The sequence below is a fragment of the Oncorhynchus mykiss genome, chromosome 15, assembly GCF_013265735.2.
Source record: "Oncorhynchus mykiss isolate Arlee chromosome 15, USDA_OmykA_1.1, whole genome shotgun sequence".
NCBI lineage: Eukaryota > Metazoa > Chordata > Actinopteri > Salmoniformes > Salmonidae > Oncorhynchus > Oncorhynchus mykiss.
The window spans coordinates 60,145,835-60,169,732 of NC_048579.1; the positions used below are offsets into that span (position 1 = coordinate 60,145,835).

At 45.2% G+C, this 23,898-nt stretch overlaps 1 protein-coding gene across 6 annotated transcripts in view; it reads right to left on the reverse strand.

Moving 5' to 3' along the window:
- Window positions 1-334: 334 nt before the first annotated feature.
- Window positions 335-23,898, reverse strand: part of LOC110490483 (membrane-associated guanylate kinase, WW and PDZ domain-containing protein 2) — a 278,882-nt gene continuing 255,318 nt past the window's right edge. For 3 of the 6 annotated variants that reach the window (XM_036944868.1, XM_036944870.1, XM_036944871.1), the window contains 10 exons: window positions 19,048-19,089; window positions 18,260-18,375; window positions 17,690-17,882; window positions 16,599-16,868; window positions 15,760-15,945; window positions 15,051-15,285; window positions 12,137-12,389; window positions 10,892-11,035; window positions 8,101-8,239; window positions 335-4,285 (listed from right to left, as the gene is read on the reverse strand). In XM_036944868.1, the coding sequence (XP_036800763.1) occupies window positions 3,474-4,285; window positions 8,101-8,239; window positions 10,892-11,035; window positions 12,137-12,389; window positions 15,051-15,285; window positions 15,760-15,945; window positions 16,599-16,868; window positions 17,690-17,882; window positions 18,260-18,375; window positions 19,048-19,089 (2,390 nt within the window). In that variant the 3' untranslated portion in view covers window positions 335-3,473. Of the gene's footprint in view, window positions 4,286-6,945; window positions 7,057-8,100; window positions 8,240-10,891; window positions 11,036-12,136; window positions 12,390-15,050; window positions 15,286-15,759; window positions 15,946-16,598; window positions 16,869-17,689; window positions 17,883-18,259; window positions 18,376-19,047; window positions 19,090-23,898 lie in introns of all 6 variants that reach the window. The other 3 variants (XM_036944872.1, XM_036944873.1, XM_036944869.1) reach the window with 3 other exon arrangements.

The following is a 23,898-nucleotide window of genomic DNA, read 5'->3' on the forward strand; positions in this document are numbered from 1 at the left end:
ACAACAAGAATGTACAATAGTCATTTTGAAATCAGTGATTTGCATTCTTTCCTTACACAGCATTGCCCTCATGTGGTCATACGGTTGGGGAGATCCTGCTGTATGTACCTCTGGGCAAATTGAGTTGTTTTCACTTGGAACAAAACAGAAGCAAACAAGCCAAAACACGGAGGAACTATCCTGAACTTGTCCTATAAGAAACCTTTGTTTTTGTTGCAAAACGTTTTACTACGGATTGCACTAATGAATACACCCCCGGGCAAGCTGTTCACCTGCCATAAGGCCATCCATCAACTCAGTCACTCATAAATCAGTGACAGCTCGATCTTAATTGAATACTTTACACCGAGTCAAAATTTTATTTGACAGCATATCATTACGGTAAACAAGATTTCTGCAAAAGTTAATATATCCATAGTGTTGCATTTCATAAAAATAGGTCGTTCACTTATAGTCTGGGACTATCCATAATAATACATTGAGTCATATTTATAATAGCGACACACCTGTACAAGGTCAATAACACGGCTAATAATAACACTACACAGTGATACCCTGCTGCATTAGGTAGGCTCAGGGGGTTCATGTATTGTACGTGCCGCCAGTCTTCAACACACTCACCGTTTTAGATATACCTGTCTCTTCTGATCTGTCCATAGAAAAGTACTGATATTTGCCTCAATGGGGGACTGCTCTGACGAGAAAAAGTGGCGAACTGTGTAACGAAGGAAGGACATTCTCCCTTGTCTCTAGTCTACACAGAAGTCATGATAGGCTTAGTGATGAAGGTGCAGTATACAGTCAGGACTGGCCAGACACTATAGGAATGGTTGTGTGTGGGGTGAACACAGTGGCACTGTTCAAATGAATCCTTTCTTGAAGTAACCAGTGACACTTAACATGAATGAACATGTACCTGTTTTACATTATTATATACGTCTTTATTGTCATTTAACAGATGCTCTTATCCGGAGCAATTATGGTGAAGTGCCTTGCTCAAGGGCACATGGGCAGATTTTCCACCTAGTCGGCTCAGGATTCAAACCAGCAACCTTTAAGTTACAGGCCCAACGTTGTGAACCTCTAGGCTACCTGCTGCCTACTTACTTGAAGTAACCACTGTTCTTACACAATGTTAGAAAAGAGAGAAGGAAGAGAGTATTCAAACAGGCCCAGACAGCAGCTGAGCCACAGACTCCTGTCTACTCAGGGTCAGTTCCCCAGCACAATTTATATGGCAATTCTCTGATCCAAGTATTTTTTTCCTCTCGTAAATAGAGATTCCAACGGCCCCCGAGCATCACTCACCTCTCTCGTATCATTCCTATTCTGAAAGACTGTCTGCATTTCTTCCACCCGGAGGGGGGGGGGGGGGGCAGCTTTGTTCTGCCAATGTCGTCCTCTCTTTGCTGGATTGTTAGCTCGACACGGCAAATTACCACTCAAAAATCAGATGTCTGCAGAAACTAAAGGGGACACATTCGGATTGCTCCTTAATGACTTTTCTTTTATCGCCAAGAATGATTCTTGTGTCTGTCAATGATCATAATGTCTAGATGATTGTAGTCTCTCCACATCTCCATGTACAGTATAATAGTTATCAGAGCAACAGATGAATTAGCTTCTGTGAGTCCCAGGGCCAGAGAGAGGGTTTGAGAGGGTTTAAAAAACAAAAAACTCTGCCTTAGTCATCGGGTGACAAGGCGGTTCTAAGGGACGTGTGTGTGTGTCTAACTGTGTATCTGTGTAAACTGGTGACAGTAAAGTTCAGACAGAGCCACTGACAGAGCCTCCACTGTCTAGAGTTCCAACGTTAATTGGGACACAATCTGGTAGAGAGAGATGTGTGTATATATACAGTATATTAACGTAGCTGGCTATGTAGACGGCATCACTTAGAGACTAAACAAATGTTGAATGAATATCCAGACAGTTGTCAGTTGTAATGTATACATATGCGTCTTTGGGAGATAAACGTGTTTCATGTGTTGTGTAAATGAACAGCGTTAAGTGAAGCCACAGACCATTAGACACATTGTGATGAATGAGCTCGTGACAAATGGCAATGTTTCTCTCTCCCTCTGATCCCCACCAGAAATACTAGTGTAGTTTCCTGCTTTCATACACGTGCCATATTTTCACCCAAACACGATTACACCATCTGTTAGAGATGTTCTGCCTAGACGTTTCGATATCTCACGATGAGATACCAACAGAACCCCAAAAGTTGTGGAACTGTCTTCAATCTGTAAGGAAATGGAAAGATTTGCTAATGTTTTCTGACCAAATAAATACTGTGGGGTCTGTAAATATAGTGAACACATTTCAACAATCAGATATAAAAACATGAATTTCCGTCATGGCACAGATGTATATGAATATTGGGACATTGGTATTGACTGTACGGTAGCAGCCTGGATTGAACCACATCAGTCTAGAGAGTGTTCTAGGTTCGTTAAGTCCATAACAGACCTCTCTGTCAGTCTGTCCCTGATCGTAAGGCACTCTGCCCCGATATCCCATGAGCCTTCTTCACTCTCTCCACCAGACAAACCTCAGCAAATTGCTTTGTTCGCGAAGCACAGTGAGGGGGAGATGTATCTCCTGTGACCCAACCGTTGATGATTCAAGCACGTACAGCCCTTAGAGTCCACTGCAGTCTCGTAGAATGGGTCCACATAGACTAGAAATGCAATATCATAGGCTGGGCTGTGGAGTTATAAGGGAGTGTTGAAAAACGGTGTTGTGCTCCTTCGCTCGTCTAGCTTATGAGGCGTCTCAGAGCTACCATTGGCCCGACTAGGTATGCATTAGAGATGATCACATGTCCCACATATTAATACTCATCATATAATAGATTTATTTCTATACCACTTGATAGATTCCTCGGGATAGCTTCTTCAGTCTCGTACAGTCTCTTATTTAAGGCAAAGTCCCATTAATGCGTATACTCTTTTTCTAGTTCTGGTTTTCATTCTCTCTTTTTAAAATACACAAAAACAGGCAACCCCTCTTCAACATTCCTTTCATAAAATAGACTCCATTGTATAAAAAAACTGCAGTGTCACAGTCAACCAATCGGTGAGTGGTTCAATTTGCATGTACGTCCTGGACTGGAGTGCTGTGGGGATTTGAGCACTTCCAAATGAAGTTCCTGTATTCGGACCCCTTAACACTGCTCAAGGATCCCGTCACGCTACACACATTCTGCTTGGTTTCTTCTTGTTTTGAATTTTTAAGTGGATGCTTTCCAGTTCTTAAGGTGGTCGGTGTAAAATATCTCTCAAAATAATTTAGAGTACAATATAAATAAAAATGGTTCTCTAAAAACGCATGGAGGAACCCCCCTTTACATCTGAGGTCTAGAGGGTGGGGTAGGGGAGTGCAGGCAGGGTGAGGGGAGTCAATGAAGGGGCTAGCCAGGCTTAGTGTAGCCCGGCCTGGGGGTCTGGTAGTGGGTATACTCCAAGGTGTTATCTGCTCACAGTGGACGTGCCCGAGCGCAGGGTGCTGGGCAGCTTGTCAGAGCCGGGGATCTTCCAGGGCCCAGGGGACACGGTGGCCTTCCTACCTGCTGCTGCGCTGCCACTGCTGGTGCTCTTGTTGGGGCGGCAGGGCCGGGTCTCTCCAGGGCCCCTCTCTGCCTCTCTGGGCCTGGGCTTCTCCTGCGCCGGCTCCCCCTGATGCCCGACACTAACGTCTGGGTGACTGCTGCTGCTGCTCTGAGTACCACCGCTGCCGCCGTTCCCGTTAGAGTTTGTGTATGAGGGCTGGGAGTTTTTCGTCGGGGACTGTGTGGGTTCTCTTTTCCCGTGGGACGTGCTGCTGCTCTCCCCAGCTATCCTCTCCTTAGACCTCCCCCTGGAGGAGCTTTTGGGCTCCCCTCCCCCAGGTAGCAGCTCATCCCTCACCGGCCCTCCGTCTTTGGGGCAGCTCCCTCTGTGGGTGGACCTGCCACCTTCTTTCTGCTTGGCCCTACCACTACTGCAGCCACTCCCGCTGGGCTGGTCGCGGTCCCTCCTCCCGTGGCCGGTCTGATCCGGATTATGCGGCTCGGTCGAGGCCTTCCGGGGGCTCTGGGAGCGCTCCACCCTCCTGCTCTCTTGCGCCGCCGGCTCCCACGGGACCTCCTGCGGTGGCAGGCGAGCCAGGTTGGGGCCTGGGGGCTGCTGGGGCGGGGTCAGATGAGATGAGGGCGATGGCATGGTCAGAGTGTCTGGGGGCAGGGCTACTTCCGACAGACTTGGGGAGGCTGAAGGGCGTGCATCCCAGGGGGAGGTACTGTCTGCTGGGGCACAAACACACAGTTAGACATGGGAAAGGATAGTCTTAACAGTCAGGGGCGAATCCTACCTTCCATTTACTTAGTCATGCATGGATGTCAATGGGAGACTGAGTGAAAAGTTGACTTAAGTGGAAGTTCGCCCTATTGAAATATATCTATGAATCTATAGCTTTAACCAAACAACACACACCAAGCCAAAAAACACGCCTCTAGTCTACATGGATGACAGCAGCCATATTGTAGCAATCACAACAATCAAACCCAGTCTTTGTGGTATGGGCTGCAAGTGAAATATCACTTCACTCCTATAAGTCACACACTACAAGTTCACTTTTAGGCAGCATACATCTCAGTTCCCTAGCTCCCTTTAAAGCCTCAGCACTTATAAGAAGTGGACAGAAAAATCACAAAACAGGTTTAATGGAATGGATGATGTGCTGAATCAGGCAGTGCTTCAGCCTGGCTCGGGAGAGAGAACCTGCGGGTTCGAGACTCCCCACCAGTGCTCTGGGCTGAGTAACCACGGTAGTGGCTAAACCTACAGGGCTCTACCTTCTCCTGAGAGGCTGCTGCAGCTCACAAGGCCTGTTAGCTTCTCTCTCTGCATCGCTGAGCTAGCAGTCCCAGGGTTATCATTCACAAACAGGTAGGCAGGGAAGCCTCGAGGGAGGCTAGCGCCAATCGTCTAACTAGCAGGGGGAAAGAGGGAGGCTTGGCTAGCTCCATGAGCCCTCATTACAGACTAGATGGACTCCCAGACCAGCTAGGGAGGTCTGGTGATTGGAGATAGCTCAGTGAGCAGGCTCACAGTCGATGCAGGTGCCTGTTGCGCTCTGAAACCCTGGACATTTCACACCAGCTCATTCTCCTACCCATCAGCCACTGCTTGTTGTATTGAAGTGATGAACCATCTCCCATGGAGGCTGTGTGGCCCAATAGGATTGTGGGAGGGAGTATGTGTGCTGAGCTAATGACTGCTGTCACCTTGGATACGGCTCTGTTTGTTCTAAGGGGTGAGGGCCCTGCCACCCAGCTAGCTGACTGGATCCAACCTCCATACTCTAGTACTCTACTCTGTATAAGGGAACACATGTACACATGCACTAATACACCCACACAATACACAGCATGCACACTTCCACATACTCACAAACGTCATGCACGCGCGCACACACACAGTATCATATTGTGTGGTACTAAATGTGGCAACCGTTTTTTTTTATTCCACTTCATTATTTCATCAGGATGCAGTTTTTATAAGCTTTGAATTCTGTTTCCTCCGCAAAGTACTGTATAAACTAGCTGAAAATACAGAGCCGCTTTGCAAAATGTAGTTAAATACTCCGAAGCAGCGCATCAAGCTCCATAAATACTACATCCTCTCAGTATACAGATAAACCTAGGCCTGTAAAACATCTACGTTTCCACACAATCCCCCACATCCATGTTACAAATGGCTATTCCACTTTTATGTGACTGCTTTTCCCAGAACACACAGGTTGATAGTTGATATGAAAAGTGACGCTGGTGATTTAATATGGCGTCCTCTGGCTGACAGTGTAATGGGCTCATGGTGCGTATTTCACAGCTTTATGTCACCCGCGGGCAGGTAATAGAAAAACCCTTTCTGATGGAGGAAAGGGGGGAGAGAGAGAGGGAGAGAGAGAGAAAAAGAGGGGTGGGGAGCGAGACAGAGAGAGAGGGAGGGAGGGAAAGACAGAAATAGATAACAAAAAATCTCTGTCATAAATGGCCTGGGAGAGGAAATCAGAAGTCTCCTAGCAGTGAAGATGGAGACAGACAATACTATTTCCTATGTTTAAAGACCCTGGTCACCTGCCAAAGCTAAGTGCTGATGACTGTATTTCACAGTGGAGGCCTTGGCTGGCTGTGGAAGAGTCATGTGCAGTGCTAGCCTCAGCGCTAACTCACTACCCACAGGCCGGGAGTGTGACTCTCCGATACAGAGGCCAAGGGAGAGTCTGACACATCGTGACTTATTACCAAGTGGGCCGCTAGGTGCTGTCATTCCCTGAGGTGCTGGGGACATAAATGTCTGTTGGGGGCCTCAAGGTGCACCACGGTGGGATTTTATCACAGGCAATAGTCTGCCTATATATTTCTGACTAATCTATCTAGACAATAGTGGCTGTCAGTTTGAATCACTATTTTGTAAAAGTTGCTTCATGGATCTTTCTAAATGTGTAATATGTATTATTGTGTGTACATTCAGTATAATATTTCCATTGGGCTGGCCTGATGACCATTTGGACATATGCCACGTTCAAGACAACTGGGAACTTGGACATCTCAGATTTAAGTGTGTTCAAGACAACTGGGAACTTAGAAAAAAAACGAACCTCGACTGGGAAAATTAGTTTTGAACAGTCAAACCCTGGCATCTTTATAAAGCTCAGAATTTCCGACCTGAAGATCAGTGACGTCATGATTTGACCTCGTTTCCCCCTTAGTTGTCTTGAAAGTCCAAATGGCTGAGGAACTAGGTTGATGTCACTGTGATTGAAGTGGAGAGGAGGAGCCAGTGTGTTCTGACCAGGAAGTCACAGCTGCAACACATGGCATGGGCACACAAAAATACACCGCACCACAAACCACGACACCAAGTAGAATTAGACTGGAACATGCAGATCGTCACAAACCGTGTCTTTAGAGTGGCCCATTAGGAAGAAATAGGGGGAGCCATGCTTGTCACTTTTCATGCACATGGAGAGACTGGAAGGTACCATTCCTAAGGAAAGGGGAGTAACAACCTATACCAATCATTAGGGTTAAATCAGACGCCTTGAAAGGAAGAGTTACACTATTGTTAGTCAAGAGAAAGACAAGTTTATCAGTGTTAAAGTATTAAGTAGAGAAAGACATTGCTATGGGTGAAGAAAATATCTACATTAGAAGATAGGCATGCCAGACATAAGCAGAGTTATAGTTATAAAGTTCATGTTTTTTGTCATTTTTAGGCCATTTTCTACCCAATTTCGTGATTACGAAATTGTCTCATCGCTGCAACTCACCAACGTGCTCGGGAGACGCGAAGGTCGAGGCATGCGTCCTCCGAAACATGACCCGCCAAACCGAGCTTCTTAACACCCGCCCACTTAACACGGAAGTCAGCCTCGCCAATGTGTTGGAGCAAACACAGTTCACCTGCAGGCGCCCGGTCCGCCACAAGGAGTCGCTAGAGCGCGAAGATCCAATAAAGCCCCCCCGGCCAAACCCTCCCCTAACCCAGACGACGTTGGGCCAAACCCTCCCCTAACCCGGACAACCCTGGGCCAAACCCTCCCCTAACCCGGACAACGCTGGGCCAAACCCTCCCCTAACCCAGACGACGTTAGGCCAAACCCTCCCCTAACCCGGACAACCCTGGGCCAAACCCTCCCCTAACCCGGACGACGCTGGGCCAAACCCTCCCCTAACCCGGACGACGCTGGGCCAAACCCTCCCCTAACCCGGACGACGCAGGGCCAAACCCTCCCCTAACCCGGACGACACTGGGCCAATTGTACGATTTCCGCACTGCATCGCAGGATCAATCCCAGGCAGTAGTGATTCCACAACACTGCGATGCAGTGCTTTAGACCACTGCGCCACTCGGGAGGCCCGAGTAAAGAATAATCTATAGACGTAATCATTTTAGAAGTGTGTGTATGTGACTTTTAAAATGTGATTATAGTGTTACTGGAATCAGATGAGATTATTAGGTCAGCAGGTGGATTTGAGTGTGTTACAGCTGGATTAGCCTTGGCCTGGGGAGGGGTAAACAACAGGGTTCGAGGGACAGAATGGAAACCCACCATACTCTGGGACCTGCCCTGTGCCTCTCTTCAGGAGCAGACGCACCCGCCGGCCCCCTGACTTGATGAGCTCGATGGCTCGGGTGTGGGTCATGTCCCTGGTGGTGTCCCCATTGATCTCAATGATCTGGTCCCCTACCTGGAGAGGAGGAGAGACAACACAGTGAGAGAGAGAGAGAGAGAGAGAGAGAGAGAGAGAGAGAGAGCAATACTGTAGATAGATAGATAGAGAGATAGATAGATAGATAGATAGATAGATAGATAGATAGATAGATAGATAGATAGATAGATAGTGTGTGTCCCCGCTGTTTGTGTGTGTATGTGCATGAAATCCTGTTGCCATGCAGATACTGCACAGACAATAAATAGACAATAGACCACTGTGACAGTAACCTCTAAATCACCAACCCACTGAGCACCTTGTGTTATATAAACATGCGTTACATTGCGTGACAAGTTCACACCAATTCCCTGATTAGATGAACAAATTATGGAAGAACGCTGGCACACACTGCCGCAACCACCAACGCAATTATTTCTTGGCAGGCCTCGGAGATAAGCACACACACTACGTATTAAAGCACAAAATTAACGAGGCAAATTTGTTGTGGATCACAATTTATTAGGATCAATGTGTATCTATAAATCATAGTGGTGCAGAGGGATCAGAGCGGCCAGTGTAAAGCGCTAATCAGAATTAGCACTCATGAATGTGGTGTCAGTTGTCATTAATTCCTGCAGCCCATTTTATAATGTCATTTAGATTGAATTATGGCAGACAGACTCTTCCCTGCAGGGGGGCTGAGACTAAAGAGGATACCGGAATACCAATGTCCTGGGCTTTGTTCATTACGTACCAAACGGAAGAAAATGGACTGAAACAAGGAGGGTGTTCCTGAATCCGTCCAATAAGAAACAGTTGTTTACGATTTCCGTTGCGAAACATATTCCTAATGAATATGACCCAGGACATTAGCAGCTGAAGACCTGGTAGTAACCTATTAATTTCACTAATTAGACTACACCTCCCTTCTAGCACTACAGTGAAAAGGTTGTGACCTCTCTATGACTACAACATCAAGGTCGGAGGCCAATTGTACAGGCATATCCCCTGAAGGATCTCACTAACACACTTCCTTCACTTGGGAATGGGACCAGTGCCCTCTTGACTGATAGTGTAGGAGACCATGTGCTGCGGCGCCAAATGTATAAACCAATTACTGTAACAAATGGAAAAAGTCCTCGGCTAATAGTGGAAGTAATTTGAAAGCTGAGGAGAGAGAATCCGCCCGGCAACAGAGAGAGAAGGGGAGTCATTAAGTGTTATTAGGCTGATCTGAGCGGAGCTGGGCAGCCCGTCCATCTACACCTTCTGACAGTTTGTGAATGGCTGAGGCCGGCCTGAGTCATTCCCCTTTAAATGGATGGGAAGTGACTGGGTGTGGATGGGAGAATTGAACACCGAGCCAACAGCAGTAGTATGACCTCCAGATGAAGCATGGTTATCCTTGGATTGTCTCTCCTCTAGATGCTATCTCGAGTCCAGCCAAGCTTACTAAGGCTGTGTCTGAAACAGCACCCTATTGCCTATATAGTGCACTTTTGACCAGAGCCTGAGCCTTGGTGGTGTAAAAAGTAGTATACTATATAGCCGGCTGGGCGGCCGGCCCATCCCAGTTCATTTCAACAACGGTGTTAGATGAGCCTACCTTTCCCCCTCGACCATTCATCTCCCCCATGATCAGAGTTCAAACTGGGCCTGTGTGTGGCGGACTGCAGAGTTTGAGTGGGCCTTTAAAACTGTGATTACTGAAGGATAAATCACGATACCGGCCCGGGCATTGAAGAGAGAGACGAGGACCGCTAGCTATCCCTCATCCCCAGTCGATGGGTTTGGGCCTGGGCCCGCCGAGCTGCATTTACCTCGCCGTGGCGGAGTGAGAGTAGTATCCCTACGGGCCGTTTCACACACATCTCTGACAGGTTCATTACAGATAATGAACGCTATTGGCCCACACTAGGGAGATTGGGCAGAGAGAAAAGTGTGACGGGTAGGAGACGATCAAGATACTTTAGGAGATATAGAAAAACTGCGATGACAGACTTATAATGTACTCTTTGTTATCAGAAAAGTAAAGTGAGATTTCTGTCTATTTTTACTCCATAAAGTGGTCAGAGTTACTCTGGATGAACATAGCAGGCTACAAGAACAAATACAGCTGTTGAGAGAGAGTGACTCATACTTTGACAGAGGTGATGGAAGGAAGGTGTGAACTGGGGGAAAACTAAAAACTCGGCACGCTCTGCATCTTTTTACAAAGAGTACTACATTTGAACGTCAATTTAGAAAATAATTGTCTTTTTGTTGTTGTTAAACAGATGGTGACCGGCAGATAGTACCCTCTATCCCTGAAGAGAACATTACGAAACGGACAAAAGTTGAAAACTATTCATGGTTAAAAACAGCCATCCTTTAATTATTCATCTGAATGTTCATAGTACCTAATGTATTATTGACTAGAGAAACGTTTCTGCTGCCAGTAAACCCACTAACCCAGCAGGTGTCAAAACGTCCCAAATCCTTCACACACTCAGCCACACTGCATTAGCAGATTATTTTCTTACAGGGCTTAAAATGGAAATTTGCTGCCAAGATAATCATCAGACAATTAAGACTAGCAAAGAATTATTATTAATATCCCACTAAACCAGCGTTGGGAGAGAAGCTACTGTAAGTATGTTGAGGGGAAGTGTTAGTTCAGCGCGGGATGTGACATCGTCATCAGCCTACCCTCATCCTCCCGTTGCGGATGGCGGGTCCGTCCTCGGCCAGTCGCAGGACAAACAGGTCCATCTTGTACTCCCTCCCTCCACGGATACTGAAACCAAACCCCTTCACACTCTTCTCCAGCTCCACGGTGAAGAAGTCAAAGTCCTGGAGAAGGAGTAGGACACATTCAGACAACAGGCAGTAAGAACCAGGGAGGAGGGGAAGGAGTAGGACACATTCAGACAACAGGCAGTAAGAACCAGGGAGGAGGGGAAGGAGTAGGACACATTCAGACAACAGGCAGTAAGAACCAGGAAGGAGGGGAAGGAGTAGGACACATTCAGACAACAGGCAGTAAGAACCAGGGAGGAGGGGAAGAAGCAGGACACATTCAGACAACAGGCAGTAAGAACCAGGGAGGAGGGGAAGGAGTAGGACACATTCAGACAACAGGCAGTAAGAACCAGGGAGGAGGGGAAGAAGTAGGACACATTCAGACAACAGGCAGTAAGAACCAGGAAGGAGGGGAAGGAGTAGGACACATTCAGACAACAGGCAGTAAGAACCAGGAAGGAGGGGAAGGAGTAGGACACATTCAGACAACAGGCAGTAAGAACCAGGGAGGAGGGGAAGAAGTAGGACACATTCAGACAACAGGCAGTAAGAACCAGGGAGGAGGGGAAGAAGCAGGACACATTCAGACAACAGGCAGTAAGAACCAGGGAGGGGAAGGCCATCAGTCACCATCACAAAAAGCTAATGGCCATGTGTATTAATATAGCCTGGTTAAACCAGACTGAATGCTGCGCTCACCATTGTTTAACTCAGTGCAGCATTCAGTCTGGTTTAACCAGGCTAGAATTACCACATCTTCCTCGTTAACCTCTCTGCCTGAACTACTGTTTCTTGCGTGTCAATGCCCATATATTTCAGTTGAATGTATTTATTGTATTCTTTATTTAACTAGGCAAGTCAGTTAATAACAAAATCTAATTTACAATGACGGCCTACAGCGGCCAAATTTGGACGACGCTGGGCCAATTGTGCACCGCCCTATGGGATTCCCAATCACGGCCGGTTGTGATACAGTCGGGATTCGAAACAGGTTGTCTGTAGTGACGCTTCCAGCACTGAGATGCAGTGTTTTAGACCGCTGCGCCACCTGGGAGACCCATTTTTGACAGCTTTACATGCTTATAATAAAAGCAAAATGTAAATTTTCAGACATCACAGGTCAATATTGTATTGATGAGTAAAGTATCTAACCTGGTAGACTTGTGGCATCTGTGGCTGGATCTGTCTGTAGTCGTGGGGCACAGGCATAGGGAAGTGCCTGGGGTCAGTGGACAGCTGTCTGTAGTCCATCAGAGGAGGGTGTCTGTAGTCCAGGGTGGGTGGCTGGCGGTAGTCTGCTACAGGAGGGTGTCTGTAGTCCAACGGGGGCTGTCTGTAGTCTGTGAATGGAGGCTGTCGGATGTCCGGTTTTACATCCTGCCTCGCTTTCACCTCTGACCTGTAACTAACCAACCAATCAAGTTAAAGGAAAATTTCCCACTGGGCATAAACTGGTTGAATCAACGTTGTTACAACGTAATTTATTGTCAACGTAATCGTAATCAATGTAAACTGCTGTTTTGAGGGTGACGTTTCAACCACATAGATGATGGTGTCATGGTAACCACAATTCAACGTAGACATACCTATGTTGAATTTGTACCTTTAAAACAGCGTCAGCTCTTCAAAACAATAGGCTGGGCAGCACCTCCTACTGGAGAATGTATATATCTACAGCTACCCTTTAGTCTCCCATTCAGGGTTTTAACCAAGCCCCACCCTGCTTAGATATGATATTTATCACTGACTATTACCATGATGCTATCTTGAGAATGATTGTTTTGAGATCTCACTTAAAAACTAAATAGATTTGCTGTTGCTATCAAAGTCATTGATAGGAAGGTTTCACAGAGAAAATGACATGTGACCATACTTTATCACTCATGTAACGTCAATGAGACTATTTCGGCCTATATAGCATTTGCAAAGTCATCGACAGCCATTGTTTCAATTCAACCCAGAATTCATCTATAAATAGACAATACAATAGGGTTTCAGGGTTTCAGGGCCCAGGGTTTCAAGCACTGGTTGATTTTAAATGGAGTCATATTTAGTGATATTGAATTGTGTTTAGTTGTCAACACAACCAAATATCAACGTCTGAAGGAGATGTCTCTTTTTTTTGTGTGGAATTTTACCAATTTTTCTCCCCAATTTCGTGGTATCCAATTTATCTTATTTTTAGTAGCTACTATCTTGTCTCATCGCTACAACTCCCGTACGGGCTCGGGAGAGACGAAGGTTGAAAGTCATGCGTCCTCCGATACACAACCCAACCAAGCCACACTGTTCTATATGTGCCACTGACTTAGTCTGGCTTTAATTACAGTTTGTCTACAAATTAATCATTGATATGTTGGATTCATGTCTCCATCTCAACGAAATATGTACATTAACACAACAATCAAAGTTTAAATCAAATCCAACTTTATTTAAAGTGCATTTAAAGTTTGATTTGAATGAGTCCTATTCTTTAACTTTGATTGTTATGTTGAAAATCAAACACAAAAACAATAAACAATGAATAGCATATTAACTTGTTGACAAGTTTAACCAATGATATGTTGGATTCATGTCTCTAACTCAACCAAAAATATAAGTTAAAGAATGGGATTAAGCCAGTGGCTCAGATGGAACTATGCAATCAGTAGATCTCAATTAAATGTTGCTATGTCAACCAAACAATTGAATATAGCCTAAATGAAGGCTATCGTACAAACATGGCCACATTGAGGTTGAGAAACTCTAAAATCCTTCTTATAAAACATGCATGTTCTAGATAGCATGAATAGGTTGTCGCAGGTCTCTTGGAGATCTCTACTATTACTGTAATAATCTGTGCAGCATCTTGAACAGCACCATGTATTTAACATGTCATCTCAACTGCAACCCAGGTCATTTGGTTCTTCTATTAGATGAAACACAGTGCTAACACATTCATTGTGTGTTGTATAAATAAACTAAATATCTGGCATTGTGCTCCCATTAGAACTTTACTGTGCTTTTAAATGGTTGAAAGCGCAGTGAGGCATTTCAGTGAAAACTAAACCAAAAATCAGACATTTTTTTTCCATTGGAATTTGGTTGTGCTTTTTTCGATGGTTGAATGCACAGTTGAACTAACTTTTGGATGTCTTTTTGAGTGGGTGAATATATAGTATGTTGTCGTCTCATTGATCAAGTTCTCAACTAAATATTACCTCATTACCAACGTTGAAATGATGTAGTGTGCCCAGTGGGTTATCACTACAAGCATTTCATATTAATGTAATGGGTAATGGTAATGCTCTCTGAACCAATTCATGTCAAATTCTAAGTTATTTACAAATACCTTGTTTGTTACAATCAAACTACCTTTGAGACAAGACTCTAGTGGTGGTAAGTGAAATCATTTTTTTGAACCACATGAAAAGACACTCAGTCTTTTACAGAGTTGGCAATAAATAAGAGTACTCAGAGAGTTTGGGAATTGTCCAGAGCAGGAGAGCAAGGACAATGACAGGGTACATTTTGGGCCCCCTGTAAGAGCTTGATGAAATATTCAGCGTAGGTCTATAAAGAAGCTATTTAGGTTAATAATTCAGGAGTCCGTAAGAGTTAAGTGATGTTATACAACAAACTGGAGACAGGGAGAGAATACCTCGCTCTCACCTGTAATTCCCTTAGGAATAGTGCTTTTACCCCAGAGATTAAAAAAAAAAGATACTACTGTGCTGTATAAGATATCTGGGACTTCCACAGCATTGGGGCCAGCAGACAGTACAATACTGAGGAAGCCCTAAAGATTACATGAACCCATACACATACATGATCAACTATCTTAAACAATTTCAATACATAGGAAATGATAGAGCACTCAAATGCTGCATGTCTTAAATCGAATCAAATGTTATTGGTCACACACATATTTAGCAGATGTTATTGTGGGTTTAGCGAAATGCTCGTGTAAATTATGGCCATATCCTGGCCGACCAATATTTAGAACTGGGTTGGGTGCTATGGATTGGCGGGTGTGTTTTTAAGCAGTGTGCGTCTGTGTGTGTGTGTGACCATTCGGTTGCCTTACCTGCTGTCGTGGGTGTAGATCTGGGGTGGGGGGGCTGGGGTCTGTGTGATGGGGCTCTGGTGGGTCAGGGAGCTGGGCTGGGTGATTGCAGGGCTGGGCTGAGTGACTGCAGGGCTGGGCTGGGTGACAGCAGGGCTGGGCTGGCCCACGGTGGGACTGGGCTGGGCCTGAGGACTGTGCTGCTGGGTCACTGCTGGGCTCTGCTTCTGTGAGCTAGGGGCTGACGGGCTCAGCTCTGAAACACAGACAGACAGAAGTGTCAGACACAGTGACAGATAGATACACACCACAGTATAGACTATGCTAAACAGAGCCACATTAACATAATACACGGTGCATCTACTTCAAAGAACTGTCAGTACAATGCTCTAACCTACAGTAGATGCTCGTCATAACCAGAAACACCCATGAAGCATTAGAAGATGGTGACAGAAACAGACTCACTAGACAGTTCTCCCAAACAGACATATCACTCGCTGATCCACACAAATAGTGCCTTAGCCAGAGATCAAACAACCCCCTTTAAAAAAGGATTTAAAACGGTCTGTACAGTAAGACAACGTGCTGCATTTAAGATGACAAACAGTTTTAACAACAGTCCCTGAAAGTCCCCCCACATCTACAGTATACAGTTCTCTACTGACCCCTTGGTCCCCCCATTATCTCCAGTCTAGTGACCGTTGTCGCCCCCCCCCCCGGTCTCACTCACCTTCCTGTGGTATGATCCGGAGGGTGACGCTAAGGCCGGCGTCCTTGATGAGCTTAACGATGTCGGCGTGGGGCATGTTGATGATGGACTGGCTGTTCACCGCCAGGATGCGGTCACCCACCTTCAGTTTGCCACAGCGGTCCGCCGGGCTGCCGTCGATGATACGCCCAATCTTATGGGGCACGCCTGGGATGGGAGGAGAGGCGGAGGACAATACACACAGAGTGAGAGACACACAGATATGGTTAGTTGAGGATGGGTCTGAGTTCAGGCTAATCTTACTGGTTGGATGCTTTCTTTCCATCTCTCCCTCTCTTCTTTCTATCTATGCTGCTCGCTCTTTTCACATTTCTCCCGCCCCCTCTCAGCTTATGTAAGACAGCTGGCTGTATGCACAGCGAGTGTGGGCAGGGCACTAAAAGGCGATGCGGCGTACTGGAGCCTAGCTACCTCAGATCTGAGGGATTGATACAGTCAGGAAACCATTTGGAATTGAGACGGGTTAGATGGTTAGAGGAGGAGTACATGGTTCAAAAATAGAGGTGTTACATTTTTTATATAGTTGTGACCTCTTCGCAGACCTCTTCCTCTCAGAAATGTTTGTCAAAATGGATTTGGTTTTCTCTGCTTGGAACGATCGTATCTGCTGGACTAAAATGCATGAAAACTCAAGAGCATAATAATATTCAAAGCCTTCCCTTTTAAGGTGAAATTGCCATAAGGCAGTACATTTGTAATGTAAACAACCCATGGACAAGCAATGACACACACTCACTCACTCACTCACTCACTCACTCACTCACTCACTCACTCACTCACTCACACAGAGCAGCACTCACTGATGGCGGAGGCGGTCTCGGGCCGGTTGAGCGAGCTGATGATGACGAATCCAAACCCTTCACTCTCCTTGCGGTGGATAATGACATCACTCGGTGGCTGCTGCACGCTGGAGGTCGGCTCTCCATCTGTGGTGCTACCTGTACCCATGGCGTCAGTGGGTGGGGCTGCGTTGTTGCCAGGATACGTGACGTTGGTGAAGTCGCTGCGTGGGGAGCTGTGCTGGGTGGACACAGAGCCGGGGCTGCGGCCGTTCTCTGGACACGGCTCTCCTGTGTTGGGGGGTAACAGAGAGCTGAGTTAACCTGCTCTGCTCTCCACCCCACCACACTGCAGCCCAGCAAAGCAGCACAGCACTCATCAATGGACAAAGACAGGCCCTGTCTGGACTGGCTATCAGATCAGAGAAAGGTCATGGTTTCTCTCACACCTCATCAGCTGTATTGCAGCATCCAAAGATCTTTTTAATCCAAAAGAAAACCTCCATTGAAGATATCTGTAGATACAATCGCTAAGAACTAAGACTCCCTCAAAACCAAGATGTCATGTTAGAACTCATTACATCTCCTTCAATGATCAAGGTTGAACTGAAGACAGTGAGACCTCTGGGAGAGACAAGAGTCTTGACACCTCCAAAAGTGTTACTTTGAATCAAACGTTCGAGGGATGAAAGGCAAGACCACGGACGACACGGATGAGACAGACAGCCTTTCATGGCTGGAGACGGAATGAGAAGAGGGAGACAGAGGAGGGGAGACGGGATCTCACCAGGGTGGCTGTGCTCTCCTCCCCAGGCACCAAAGGCAGCCGGAGCGTAAGCTGACATAAGGGAATGGGGAGATCTGAGGGGGGAAGGTGTGTGTAGAGGGCTGCTACACTCATCACACAGCAGGCTCTTGCAGCTCTACAATTCAAGGTACAATACAACAGCCGGACTCCACATAAGGCCAGAGAAAGGAAGACTATCAGACCTTCTTGGAGTGGATGAATTTGACCCTAGAGGATGATCTAAGGTCAGAGTTCCATTTTCCTCCCTAATGATTAGGAGTTTTCAGTAAACTGATCCTAGATCTGTCCCCTCCCATATTCTCACCTGGGCCCTGTAGCCTCCTCCTGATGGTGAGGTTGACCTGTCCATTGCGGGCGGCGCCGTGCATCAGGTCGATGACGTAGCGGTGGGGCTTTCCCGCCACCGGGATCCCGTCCACGAAGATGAGCTCATCGCCTGGCCGCAGGCGCCCATCTCTGTCCGCAGGGCTCTTCTCTATGATGGCCCCAATCAGGATCTGTTTATGGGAACCAGACCAATCAGAACGCATGGAGAGCTAGGGGTAGGGGTTAAAAAGTTGGTTGACCGATCAGAGGGCTGGATTCAGAAAAGGACTACATTGAAGCAATATGTAGCCATGGTCAAGTGGACAAGAAACATGCAGGGAGTAACTGTATGTGAAATGACATGTATAAGTGGTTGTTATGTCAGTGGTGCTTATGAATAGATACGTGGCTCCATGTTTGCGCTGAGTGTTACTCTACAGACAATAAACCAGTAACCATCCACAGCAGCATCACCAGTCTCTCAGTCAGTCAGGGTTCAGGGTTAGATATGCATGTAGTGGGTTAGAGAGGAGAAAATGACAGGGTTCCACGCCCATCTCATACGAGCCTTCTCACGGGTGTCCGGACTCACAGGCTGACCCGCCTCGTCTCCCCCAAGGATGCGGAAGCCGAAGCCGGACTTCTGCCTCCTCAGGTGGACCTCCACCTCCTGGTACTCTGCCCCTGGGGTCAAGGAACAGACAACACCTGTAACACGTGTTGACCTTGGAGTGCCCTCAGTCTAATGTCTAATTTATGTGGAGCCAGAGGATTGTTGATCACATATTGTGGAAGTTAACACATGAAATTAAAGGCACTGTTATACACTGTTTTATATAATATTGTACAACACCTGATGGAACTAACACTGTTAAAGTGTGATTTAAAAAAAAATCTGTGTTATTTCCTGGTAGTTGCTTGTTGAAAAGAATCGACACAGGACCCTAATCAGCAGGTTTGCATGGGCGGGAGTTTCGGCTTTCCATGGTGGCATCAATACGGTAAATTGGTTAATAGACCAATAACAAAGAGAGTTCCAAACTTCTCTGCCAATAACAGCAAGGAATCAGTTTTCCCCTCTCCACTCAAACCAGACAGTTCTTGCTTAAGTCTTGGTTGAGATTGTTTTTTGGGCTAAAAAGCCAATTTTGCCAATTTTAATGGAAATCTATTACAGCAAGGCACTTATTTGTTACCCAGAAATGATTTGATATTGATATAAAACGGCTGTATTGGGCCTTTAATGCATTGCAAATTAAATGAAAGGTTTCATTAAAAAATACATTAAAAAAAGACAATTTAGAATAATCCCTATTCCTCCCTGTGGACAGTCTTCTTCAGGGCCAACGTACATACCAGAGTGGTCCGCAGAGAAGATGGTCCGTGGCAGGCCTGGCTCTGTGTGGGGGAGGGAGATTGAGGGAGCACCCATAAACAATAATACAACACACACACTGTCTTACAACTGTCTCACTCAGAGCAGACTACTAAAAAAGACTGAGACTAGAGCAAGACAGAAAATGACTTGCCTCAGCACATTGTCTGCACAGAGTTCCTACATCATCCATCACACTGTGGAAAAGAAGTGCTTAGGGCTTGTAATACAGCTATCTTTTTTACAGTATGTGTTACGGGAGAAGAAACTCATCTGCAATCAGGCCTTTACTGGAAAGCAGAATGATCTGTGGCATAGTGATATCCATTACCCTGAAAACCCTTTCCTATGAAATGAAGTAGAGCGGGTCAAAGTGACTGTGATGAGAAATGGGCTCTATTTACAGCAGGTTTAATCACGGAGACCAGTGTCCGCTAGGATACCAGAGGAATTAATTGAGGAAACAAAGATGGCGGATGACACATAAGGAGACTGACTGACAAGTCTTACCACGGAACCCATATACAGTGTTTTAAGTTTATATTAAATAAGATTGCTGGAAAAAATACTCATAAATGTTGGCAGAAGATAAGGACAGAATGACCTTGCTGGCCAGAGGATGATTTTGGTATATTCCAGACTGTGTTACAGTTTACATGAAGTACACAATTCATAAATCTCCATCCAACTCCAGCTCTCTCACATGCAATGGGGTCTCTTGGTTCCCTACTAGAATAAAGGCATCTAATTACAGATGTAGGATCTTAATTTGATCACTCCTTTGTTGCTGATAATTTTCCTACACAGCAGGAAATATAAACTTGTAGTGTATTCAAGCTTAAAAAGGCTTCTAAAGTTTGTAAAATATATTGTTTTATCAACCCCTACATTCTTTTCCATGAATTATAACCTATTTCCTGTTGCTGCATGATTATCTTCCAGCTGTAGAAAACCTTCAACATTCAGTGGAAGCTACACTGACTTGTCTATGGTTGTGGGGTATGGGTGCATTTTCTTCTCTAACAGCCTGCATTGGTCTCCTGGCTATATTGAGAACAGTCCTAGTTAGATAAGGTTACTGAAAAATACCAATGTTCATGACCTAGAACTCCCACACCACTGAGGGAAACAAGTAAAGTGTTCCTAAAAGTTGCCTTGTGCCTCAACCCTGTTAACCTGACTGACCAACAGTCTGCAAGTGTAGCCTAGCAGCGAACAGCACTTTGGGGGCTTGTTACACGAAGGGAACCAACACTAAACTGAACACGGAACTAAAGGAGAGTAAAGGAGATAAAGAAACAGAGAGAGAGAAGAGAGCAGAGAGAGAGTGAGAGAGAGGTCTATCGAGCTCAGCTAACCTGATATAACGAGCACACGAGGGGACAGCTTTATTACAGGCCATACTGTTTCTAACTGTCTTCATCTCCCCCATTGAAACAACAGTGACAGCATCGTCAACAACAACGGAAGGGATCTGTTGCAGCTCTGTAGAAGCCTGGGTCTGTACTTTGTCAATGGTGGGTTACGGGGTGGGGGGGGGGGGGGGGGGGGGGGACTCTTTGGGGAGATTCACCTACTGCTCACCTCTTGGCCACAGTACAGTAGACTATATGATCACAGACATTGACCCTTTCTCTCTCAGCTCTGTCACCTCTGTCTGATCACAGCCAAATTATGTTGTTCCTCAAAAGAACAAACATGGAAACAGCCACACATTCACAGCCCAGTAAGCTGTACAACATCAGAAATTCATACAGATGGGCCCAAAACAGCACAGAAGAATACCAGAAACCAACCTGTAACCAAAATATCCAAACACTCTTAACTTTCTGGATACCACATTCACTCACAATAAAGAAGGCATCAATCTAGCAGTAAAAAACATAAACTATATATTCAGGCAAACGGCAAAAGAAGCACAATTGAAATTGATAAAAAACAAACCAAAAAATACCACAGATGACAACTGGTTTGATGCAGATTGTAAAATTTTAAGGAAAAAACTTAGAACACTCTCCAACCTAAGGCACAGAGACCCAAATAATGGTGAATTATGCCTTCATTACTGTGAGACTTTAAAACTCTATAAACGTACACTCAGAACCAAAAAAGCACAGTACAACAGCAAGCAGCTGACACTAATTGAGGAGTCCATAAACACACACAACTTCTGGCAAAATTTGAAAAAAAAAAATTAAAAAAAATCTAAACAAGAGGAATTAGCAATACAAAATGGTGACATATGGACAACCCATTTAAAACACTCTACAACACCGTTCAAATTGACACAAAAGCAGAACAATGCCAAATTCATGAGAAGTTGAATGGATTAGAAAAAGCTGTAAAGGACAATCAAAATCCATTGGACTCCCCAATTACTGACCAGGAGCTCTAAGAAACTTCAGGCTCTCAAATTTAAAAAAAGCATGCAGACCTGATGGCATCCTAAACGAGATGATCAAACTCACTAGTGCAAAATTTCAATTGGCTTTATTAAAACTGTTTAATTTGATCCTGAGTGTAGGTTATTTCCCTGACATCTGGAATCAAGGACTCATAACCCCAATCTTTAAAAATTGAGAAAAATTTGACCCTAACAATTACAGAGGCATTTGTGTGACCACTAACCTGGGGAAGGTTTTCTGTAGTATTATAGGTTTAAACTTCCTTAATAAGCACAATGTCTTGAGTAAAAGCCAAATTGGATTTATACCAAAACATCGCACAACTGATCATATTTACACCCTACACACCCTGATAGATAAACATGTCCACCAAAATAATACCAAAATATACGCTTGCTTTATCGACTTCCAAAAAGCAATTGATTCTAATTGGCATACAGGACTTTTCTATAAAGTTATTGAAAGTTGTGTAGGGGGAAAAACATATGACATAATTACATCAATGTATACTGGCAATACGTGCAGCATTAAAATTGACAAGAAAATAACAGAATTCTTTAACCAGGGGCGGGGCCTTCCTCAGGGTTGTATTTACATCAATGAATTGGCCACTATTCTAGAAAAATCATCATGGTGTTAGTCTCCACAATTCAGAAGTTAAATGCCTACTCTTCGCAGATGACCTATGCCTGCTGTCACCCACAGCACATGGCCTACAGCAGAGCCTGGACCTGCTAGAGCAGTACTGTCAGACCTGGGCCCTGGCAGTAAACCCCAAAAAGACTAAAATAATGATTTTCCAGAGAAGATCCAGTTCTCAGGGAATTAGACCAAAGTTCTCAATTGGTACAATATATATAGAGTACTGCACACACTACAATTACTTAGGTTTGAAAATAAGCTCAACTGGACACCTTAACGAGGCAGTGAATGAGCTGAGAGAGAAAGCACGCAGGACATTCTACACCATTAAAAAGCTAATTCAAATTGAAATACCTATTAAAATTTGGCTAAAACTAATTGAATATGTCATTGAACCAATTGCACTTTATGGCAGTGAGGTGTGGGGTCCACTTGCAAAACAAGATTTCATCAAATGGGACAAACACCCCATTGAAACCCTGCATGCAGAGTTCTGTAAGATTATCCTACATGTCCAGAGGAAAACTACAAACAATGCATGCAGGGAAGAATTAGGCCAATATCCACTAATAATAAAAACTCAAAAAAGAACAATTCAGTTTTGGAAACATCTAAAATACAGTGACCCCCTCTCATATCACTACCAAGCCCTGCAATGCCAAGAGCTGAGCAAAGAAAAGAGTCCCCTCATCCAGCTGGTCCTGGGGCTGAGTTCACAAACTTGTTCTACTAACACACTGAAGCCTCAGGACCAGAACATCCAATCAATCAGGATAAACCAAATTACAACACAGTCAAAACAAAACTATATTGCTTATTGGGAAACACAAGCACAACAGCAGAACCTGGCTCCCTGTAGAGGAAAGGCTGTGCAACCACTGCACAACAGCAGAACCTGAGACGGAGCTGCATTTCCTGACAAAATGTCCAAAATATAAAACAATTAGAGTGTCATTTCCCCAAATTTGAAACCCTTATTCAACCTCTCTGATGAAAGTAGGCTACCCGTCCTGTTGGGGGAGGACGCAGAGAGCTGTGGGTTGGCAGTGCACTACATTGCTGCCTGCCATAAGTTGAGGGACAGTGTCTGACAAACCAATCAACCTGCACTCTACTGTATGCTTATTGTTATTGTTCAATGTATGGTTATTTTGACCCTTGGTTATTGTCCCGTTGACAATTTTGATTCTCATTTTTATTTTATGTTGTAAATATCCAAAATAAGCTTTGGCAATATTTACATTGTTACGTCATGCCAATAAAGTGAAGCGAATAGAGAGAGAGAGAGAGAGAGAGAGAGAGAGAGAGAGAGAGAGAGAGAGAGGAGAGCTACAGAGAGAGAGAGAGAGAGAGAGAGAGAGAGAGAGAGACAGAGAGACAGAGAGAGAGAGACAGAGAGAGAGAGAGAGAGAGAGAGACAGAGAGACAGAGAGAGAGACAGAGAAAGGAGAGCTACAGAGAGAGAGAGAGAGAGAGAGAAAGGAGAGCTACAGAGAGAGAGAGAGAGAGAGAGAGAAAGGAGAGCTACAGAGAGCGAGAGAGAGAGAGAGAGAGAAAGAGAGAGAGAGAGAGAGAGAGAGGAGACCTACAGAGAGAGAGAGAGAGAGAGAGGGAGACAGAGAGAGAGAGAGAGAGAGAGGAGAGCTACAGAGAAAGATTGACTGAGACGCTGAAAGGCTTTGACGTGGAGTTCTTCCGACAGCCCTGTCCTCTTTAATAAAGGTTGTGTTGCGTAAGCGCGCACACAGCTCGCCTCTCTCCTCACAGTGTGCATCTACTGTAGCC